Here is an 8,839-nt window from a genome sequence, read left to right as displayed (position 1 = left end):
GCATACGACACAGGTCGTTTCAAAATCTCCTTTACCACAGGAATCGGTTTGGAATGGTCCTTGATAAAAGGATGAAGATTCTGCTGATACTTCTGACTACAATCCCTCACAACGTGACCAAGTTGACCGCATAAGAAACAACTTCGCATGTCTACACGATGTTGTTGCGAGGTATTTGGAATGAATGACCCAGAAGTTTGATGATGACTCACATTTTTAGTCATGCTCTTAGCAAACTCATCAGATAATTCAGATTTCTTCTTTAAGTAAAAATCTAAATTAGAACAGTTCGAAAAACTTTTTAGTGTATCTGTCCCAGTTGACTTCACAAAGTTAATTTTCTTAGCTTGTTTTAAAAGTTGTTTTGCCTTAGTCAATGGGTCAGATTGAACTGATGTTTTTGCTTGAGCATACACACGTTAAAGTTCTTGAATTTTTGAAGTTTCATTGACAAAAACACTCTCAATAAGTTCAGGTTTGATAATACTTATTGGAATATCTTTTTCAGTGAACATCGTATCCATTCCCTTTAACTTAAAAACTCTAGCTGATGAGGACTTAGAACTCGGAGGATTAATGAAACGCATTAAGTACTCGTCAGAAAACTTTGGTTTAACTGACTTCTTTGCCCTCACTGGTTTGGTTTTCACAGTATCTTCCTTGTTCACTTTAGATTTGAATTTACCATACACAGCTTCCTCAAACTCTTGAGGTTCGCAAAGAATATGATTAGAACTAGGAATTTTCTTATTCTTGTGTATTATCTCAGGTTCAAACACATCTTCAATAATCACTTTGTCAACATTTTCAACAAAGACCTTTTTACTTTCCACATGAGGTTTTTGAGGAGCAACTTGGGGTTTGACAATTTCAGGTTTAACCAATTTAGGTTTTTCAGAAATCACAGATTCTTTTTGAATCAAATCCTCTTCTTTTCTTGCAAAAGGATTAACTTTATAATCATTATGGAAAGGTGATGGAATTTCAACAAAACCAATACCTTTCTTGAAATCCTTTTGTTTTCCAGATACCTCAATGATTTCATTCAACAGAAAAATGAATTTCTAAATTTCCCCAATTTGTTCTTCAACTCAAGAACCTCATTCTCAAGCTCAGTTATCTTTGAACGATGTTTCAAAATCTCTTGAAATTTTTGTTCATTAATTGTCATCTTCACAGATAACTCAGCCTTGAGATCGTGGTTACTTGTCGACAATGCTTCAATCTTTTCTCGAGATCTCATTTGAGACTCAAGAGATTGTCGATAAGTATCCTTAAGAGAAGCAATTTCTCTTATTAGACTATCATTTTGATTTTTCAATGCTTCTAACTTAGATTTGTTAGATTCACAGTCAACACATGATGCTGTAACAGATGAAGTAGCAGAAAAAGAATTTCTAACCTCGTTAATCTTGGCCATGCAAGCAAACATTGATTCGGAAGGCTTGTCGCAAGAGTCGTCAGAATCAGATCCAGAATCATTATCGGAAGACATCTCACTACCAGTTGCATCTTGACAATCTTTATGTAACCCAAACATAGCCAAATTTGCTTGAACATCATTTCATAGTAACCGTTGTGACCAGTCGGTTCCATCTGCTAACATGCTTGTGTTGTATAAGAAGATGGTTTCTTTTCAGCATCACTTCCTCGTGGTATAGAAGCATTTTGACTTTGACCACGAGGACCAGTGTATTCTTTCCTTGGTTTGTCACATTCCTTCGCGAAATGCCCAAATTCTTGACAATTATAACACTTTACTTTTAATTTGTCAAAACCCAACTTCTTGTTTAAAGATGGAAGATCTTTTCTGGTTCTCTGCATGAATCTTTTAACTTTATGGACGATCATAGCCATGTTCCATTTTAAATCCATGATTTCTAGATCATCTGGATCTATCTGATCATAGTCCTCATCTGTTAAATCACTTGTGGCAATCTTACTACTCACTAAGTTTTCATATGAAGACATAAAATCTGTCAGAAAAGCAAAGTTTTGCTCAGCTTCCTTCATAGTAACACTAGGTGGTGTAGTAAATGGATTTGTATTAGTTGAACTTCCAGAACCACCCGAATTACCAGCAGAGTAGAAACAAACTTTCGGATCATTAACCATAGTTGATTCTTGTTCACTTGCAGCATGAGTAAGAAAAGCAGTGATTGGAGAGATCGTTGAACTAAGAGGCATACTTCCACCATAGAAAGCTGGATCTTGATTTTCTTTGGAGGATTTTTGACACTTAAGATCATACTCTCTGTCTTCGATCTTTTGTAAAAATTCAAGTGCTGTCAAGTCTTCATTCAATAAATAGTCATTTTCTTTCAAGATCATTAGAAATGTTGAGTAAGAACTTGGAAGCACACTTTTAATAGTGTCAATTTTATCCCTTTCAGAAATTTCCATTTTCATCTTGTCCATTTCAACAATTAAATGACTAAATATTGTAGTCATCTCTTCAACTGTTTCTCCCTTCAATAGATGAAAGTTTCAAAACTGAAACTTGAGCATCACTTTCTTACTCTCAGCTGTGTTTCCCATGCTTCTCATACGCAGATGTTGAAATAAAGACGCACGTCTCTTGATACTACCAACTTGATGAAAGATATTTTCTGGTAATGCCATAGTCAGAGTAGAATAGGCTTTTATCTCGATTTCTAAAGCTTTCTTCTCTTCTTGTGAGTATTGAGAAACAGCTTTTGGAGTATACCCAATACTATCATCACCAATCATTGGTGCCACATAAACTTCATCAAGACAGTAAGAGCAATCAGGATGAACAGATCCCAAATGTGCACGAAACCGAGGTTCCCACTTGGCAAAGTCACTGAACTTCATCAATCTTGGACATTTAGAATGCGAACCTATCTCGGTATCATGTTGCAACATCTGTTGCATTAACATGTTTTGAGACGCTAATGCATACATACCGGCCATCTTTGAAAAGTTTCAAAAATTTAAAGGGTGTAACAAATAAAATTTAACAATCTGTGAACAGTTATAGCGAACTGTGAACAGTGTTTAACGAATCAACTCTTAACAAGGTTAAGATTGACCAAATGGCGAAACAGATAACGAATGAGATGAAGGTTTAGCGAATCACAAGTCAACTTAACGAATTGACTAAACGAATCACAAAGGATTAGTTTAGCGAATCAGATGATAATCATTTACGAATCACTAAGGAATGCTTAGCGAAATAAGATAACAAATCAGCTACAGTTGATAGCGAATCAACTATAACGAATCAGGTTGTTACAACCGTTGGTAACAAACTCTAACACCTTATGCCACGTGGCAGAGGTTGTTAGGACACAAATCCCAAGTTGGACGCGTGTCACATGAATCAGATTAGGCGAATCATTCACTATAACGAACAGGCTAGCGAATTACTTAAAATGGGTAACGAATTGACTAATTCAGATAACGAATCAAGATGAAACATCTAACGAATCACCATAGAGATGATAACGAATTACGTTCATCTTCAAATCTTCAAACATTCAACATAATTTTCCAGAAATTATGAAGATCAACCCAGAAACCCAGAAATACCAAATCTGTAATACTACCTCGTTACTCAACCAAATCGCACAAATTACCTATCAAACTCCTCGTAATCTAATTCCGAATCCAGTACACACAACCTCGTGACCGAACGATTTCAATTACTCAACCAATTTATCCAATAACAATACTCTGTTGCGGACTTAAACCGAAATCAATACCAAACAACACAAATCCCAATCAAATCTCAATTCCTCTAATCCGAATCTAGCCAATACCTTAACCAACACAAACTCAATCCAATCCGTCCATAATTCAACCAATTCAAACACAAATTGATTCAAAACCTCTTAAACAGAAAATTTAATAAAAACGATAACAAAATCAACATGAAATCAAATGTATAAGCACCAACAGCTCTGATACCACTTGTTGGAACTCGATGACTCGTATCAATAACAATAACTACTAATAGATCTCAGATTTGTGTTTATACTATTAATACGATTAAGAATCTAGCTCATAATTAACATTGATTCAGTGTTATATATGTATATCTATTATCAATATGTTATCAGTAGTATTTGTATAATATTAGGTGAAGCTTGAGAGAGAGTTTGAACAGAACTTCGTTAATCAACTCAAAACATCTTATTAAATTATGAACAGGAGTTCACTATATATAGAAAGTGATTTGGTTCGCTAACATCCCCTAGCGAACCAGCCTCTCCTTCGTTACATACATTAACATAGCGAAACACCCCCTGATTCGTTAACATCCCCTAACGAATCAGGAGGGAATACATTTAATGTCTAGTTCGCTAACATCCCCTAGCGAACTAGACTATAACTTAAAAAACTAGCTATTAAATAAATTAATTATTACATTAATTAATAAACAAAAACGTTAACGATAAATACAAAGACTCAAGACGCAAAACCGTGCAGTAACAGTTTTTTCTAAAAAAGTAATCTTAAAAACAAATCTATTAAGCTCATTTCTCATGGTTATTATATTTGAAAAGGTTTGATATTAAAATTTACGTGTCCATGGATTGATACCCGGTTCTCGCCGTTACTATATTACCACACGACGGGTACACTTGCCTTTTGTTTGTGTGGCTAAGTCTAGGTGAAAACCATTTTTTAAAACCCGACAAAGTGTGAAAAATCTTTAATTAAACTATATATATCTCACACCACATCAAGTTTTTGGCGCCGTTTCCGGGGACATGGAAATTTTAATACTAATCTATGTTTTTTATTTTAATCGTTGTTTATAATTGTTAAATAAAATTTAAATTAAATTTTGTTCATTTTAGTTTATCTAGTTTTAGTCTAAAAAATGTAATTAGTTTACTTAGTTTTAGTCTAATTATTTAAAAAAATAGTTTATTTATTTTCGCTTTACGTGTAGTTCACTTTTACTTGTTTAGTTTCTTTATTTATTTTTTAAAGTAATGAATGTCCACCACGCCCGCACCTGAGCTTGTTTCACCACTTTCGGAACCCGAACGTCACCTTCACCAAAGGTTACGCAACCGTTCACGTGTAGTAGCTGAGACAATAGAAAACGAGGTGTTTGCGGATGAAACAACCGAAGAAACCGTAACGGAACAAAACATGGTGGAACAAAATGGGCCTGAAAACGAACCTAACATGAACCAATACGGCAAGCCGACGCTCGAAGGTTATGGAAGTGGCGTGGCACCACCAGAAATCACTGTAAACTTCGAAACCAAATCTAGCATCATTCATATGGTGGTAAATTGTGTTTAATTCCATGGGCTTCTCGATGAAGATCCCTTGTCTCATATCTCTCGATTCTTATGAATATGCGGTACTTTCAAAATTGAAAGCTGCTCTGAGGACCAAATCAAGCTCAAGCTTTTTCCCTTCTCCCATCAAAGCCATGCCTTGGATTGGCTAGAGTCACTGCCATCTGGCACAATTACCAATTGGGACCAGATGGTAGAGCAGTTCCTCCTGAAATACTTTCCACCAGACAAAACCGCAAAGTACCGAGCCAACATCACCGGATTGAAAACCGATGAAGACGAGTCGCTGCACGCAGCCTGGGAGAGATACAAAGGCTTGCTAAGAATATGCCCACATCATGGGTTGAACAAATGGCTCCAAGTTCAAACATTCTTCGATGACCAATCTAGCCAAAACAAGCAGGCAATTGATCAAATTGCCGGTGGAGATCTCGGAACCAAATCTCCCAACGAAGCATTCGAGGTTCTAGAGAAAGCAGCCAAGAAAAGCTTTGCATACAACCCACCACGATCAACCTCATCACACAAGGGTATGCACCATGTTGACTCCAACACTCTTGTCACTGCACAACTCGAAACACTCTCAAAGAAGTTTGAGCAACTACAAACAGAGTTAGTGAAAGCAAAGACTAAGTGTGAAACTTGTGGGGGTGAACACAAAACGAAATATTGCCAGCAAATCATGATGGTTGAAGATGTTGATTACGTGAGCCGACAAAACAACACCTTCGGGAACACATATAACCCTGGTTGGAGGAATCATCCTAATTTCAGTGGGAAGGATGGAGCAAACAATCAAACACCGCCTAGGTTTGACAAACGTCCTTTTAACTAAATTCATCCATCCCAACCAAAACCTCAATACACAGCCAAGGGCCAAGCACCAGTCAACACCCAAACAATGGGGATGCTGTGGAGATTCTTTTAACACGACTCTTGGCCAGTACTGAAACTTCAAACAAATTGACCGAAGAAAGGTTTCAGAAGAATGAGGTGGAGTTAAGAAATCAGAAGGAATCTTTACAAAACATCGAAAATTAAGTGGGTCAACTAGCCCAGTTGCTCTCTGAAAGACAACCCGGTGGTCTTCCAAGCAACACAGTAACAAACCCAAATGCTCAGGCTAATGCCATAACATTAAGAAGTGGCAAGACCACTCAAGATGTGGTATCCCCATCACAACCAGTTGATGATGAGACTGAGATTCCTGACAACGTGTATGATCGGCAAGTCCCAGCAAGTACCAAACAAGTCAGAGATCCAGTAAAACCATATGTCCCACCCATTCCTTACCCAAACCGTCTTAAGAAAGAAAAAATGGAAGACTAGTATGGCAAATTTCTTGAACTCTTTAAACAATTACACATCAATATTCCTTTCATCGAGGCCATCTCACAAATGCCAAAATATGAAAAGTTCTTGAAAGATGTGTTGACAAACAAGAGAAAGTTGGAAGAGTTGTCACATGTAACTCTGAATGAAGAATGCTCTGACGTCCTCCAAAACAAGCTACCGACAAAGAAGACCGATCCAGGGAGTTTTACCATACCTTTCTTGATTGGAGATTTATTTGTCAGCAATGCCCTAGCTGATCTCGGAGCTAGCATTAACTTGATGCCTTATGCAGTTTTTCTAAATTAGGACTAGTAGAACCAAAACCAACCCGCATGAGCATCCAGCTAGCCGATCGATCAGTGAAGCATCCTAGGGGCATAGTGGAAAACATGTTATTCAAAATTGATAAATTTGTTTTTCCGGTAGACTTTGTAATCCTCGATGTGGACGAGGACAAATTTGTACCCCTCATCTTAGGAGACCACTTCTAGCCATCGCTAGGGCTCTCATTGATGTTTGCACAAGCAAACTCACACTAAGGGTTGAAGATGAGGAGGTAACATTCGATATAGGCAGATCCATGAAACACCCGCAACACACTGATGATTCAGTTTATTATATTGACGTGTGTGAGTCTATAGTGAGTTTTCACCTTCGTGAAACCATTGAAAAGGAAGCATGCAACACTCAGCTGATTGAGAAAAAGTCATACACCATCCTCCATGAGGAGCAATCCACTGAGGATCAGGAGGCAAATGACCACCAAGATGCGTACGAGACCATTGACCGCAAACTGGAACCAAAGGCGAAAACTTCAGTTGAAGATCCAACAGTTCTTGAACTTAAGGAACTTCCCTCCCATCTCGAGTACGCCTTTCTCGATGGTGAATCTCAGTTACCCGTTATCATCTCTTCCAGTTTATCAAATGAGGAAAAGAAAAGATTGCTTGAAGTTCTCAAACTCCACAAGAAAGCAATTGCTTGGAAAATCATGGACATCAAAGGAATCAGTCAATCATTTTGCACTCGCAAAATCCTGATGGAAGAGGACTTCAAACCAGTCGTGCAGCATCAAAGACGTCTCAATCCAAACATGCAAGACGTTGTAAAGAAAGAAGTCATTAAGCTGCTCGATGCTGGATTGATATACCCAATCTCCGATTCCCCTTGGGTAAGCCCAGTACAGGTGGTACTAAAAAAGGGTGGTATGACGGTTGTAACAAATGATAAGAATGAATTAATTCCTATGAGAACCGTCACAGGCTGGAGAGTTTGCATTAATTATCGCAAACTGAACGACGCCACAAGAAAAGATCACTTTTCCCTTCCTTTCATTGATCAGATGCTTGAGCGTCTATCAGGGAGGATGTATTATTATTTTCTTGATGGTTTTTCTAGATACTTCCAAATTCCTATCTCCCCAGAAAATCAGGAGAAAATGACATTCACATGCCCTTATGGTACATTTGCCTACCGGCGAATGCCCTTTGGACTGTGTAATGCCATAGCCACTTTTCAATGTTGTATGGTGGCTATTTTTCATGACATGATTGAGGACTCTATGAAGGTATTCATGGATGATTTCTCTGTTTTTTGAAATTCTTTTGATCATTGTCTTGAAAATTTGAGAAAAATGTTAACAAGATGTGAAGAAGCCAATCTTGTATTGAACTGGGAAAAATGTCACTTCATGGTCAAAGAGGGCATTGTCTTGGGACTCAAGATATCCCAGGCAAGGCTTGAGGTCGATAAAGCAAAAATCGAGACCATTTCAAAGCTCCCGCCACCCACATCTGTCAAATCGATTCAAACTTTTCTTGGCCATGCTGGTTTTTATCGCCGCTTCATAAAAGACTTTTCAAAAATAGCTCGGCCAATGACACAACTTCTAGAAAAAGATGCTCCCTTTGTGTTCTCCGAGGAATGTCTAAAAGCATTCCAATTTTTATACGATAAGCTTGTTGATGCCCCAATCATGGTAGCTCCAGACTAGACACTCCCGTTTGAACTCATGTGCGATGCAAGTGAATTCGCAGTTGGGGCAGTGTTGGGTCAAAGAAAGGATAAACACTTTCATCCTATTTACTACGCCAATAAGACTCTCAATGATGCTCAAGAAAACTACACCACCACTTAGAAGGAGCTGTTGGCGGTAGTATTTGCATTTGATAAGTTCTGTTCTTATCTTATCCTTTCCAAAACCATTGTCTACACAGACCATG

The 8,839-nt window shown here is 37.8% G+C and overlaps 2 protein-coding genes across 2 annotated transcripts; both read left to right on the top strand.

Moving 5' to 3' along the window:
- The first annotated feature begins 5,472 nt into the window (after positions 1–5,472).
- Positions 5,473–8,214, top strand: LOC143581846 (uncharacterized). Its single transcript, XM_077064531.1, has 2 exons — positions 5,473–6,092; positions 7,044–8,214. The coding sequence occupies exons 1-2, from the start codon at positions 5,473–5,475 to the stop codon at positions 8,212–8,214; spliced, it is 1,791 nt and encodes a 596-aa protein (XP_076920646.1).
- A 36-nt stretch (positions 8,215–8,250) lies between these two features.
- Positions 8,251–8,610, top strand: LOC143581845 (putative mitochondrial protein AtMg00860). Its single transcript, XM_077064530.1, has one exon. It carries the CDS (start codon positions 8,251–8,253, stop codon positions 8,608–8,610), a length of 360 nt encoding a protein of 119 aa, XP_076920645.1.
- The last annotated feature ends 229 nt before the right edge of the window (positions 8,611–8,839 follow it).

The sequence above is a fragment of the Bidens hawaiensis genome, unplaced genomic scaffold (genome assembly GCF_021521415.1).
Source record: "Bidens hawaiensis isolate Kalapana, Puna unplaced genomic scaffold, B.hawaiensis_p1.1 tig00031207_1, whole genome shotgun sequence".
Lineage (NCBI taxonomy): Eukaryota > Viridiplantae > Streptophyta > Magnoliopsida > Asterales > Asteraceae > Bidens > Bidens hawaiensis.
Note: the sequence above shows the minus strand (reverse complement) of the source record. Positions and strands in the feature narration are given on the sequence as shown.

Bases quoted from the DNA above. Each gene is read 5' to 3' on its own strand.
- LOC143581846 (XM_077064531.1), top strand. From the start codon at position 5,473: ATGGTAGAGCAGTTCCTCCTGAAATACTTTCCACCAGACAAAACCGCA. The intron at 6,093-7,043 runs GTTTGACAAACG...TTTTTCCGGTAG, and splicing joins AACAATCAAACACCGCCTAG to ACTTTGTAATCCTCGATGTG.
- LOC143581845 (XM_077064530.1), top strand. From the start codon at position 8,251: ATGTTAACAAGATGTGAAGAAGCCAATCTTGTATTGAACTGGGAAAAA.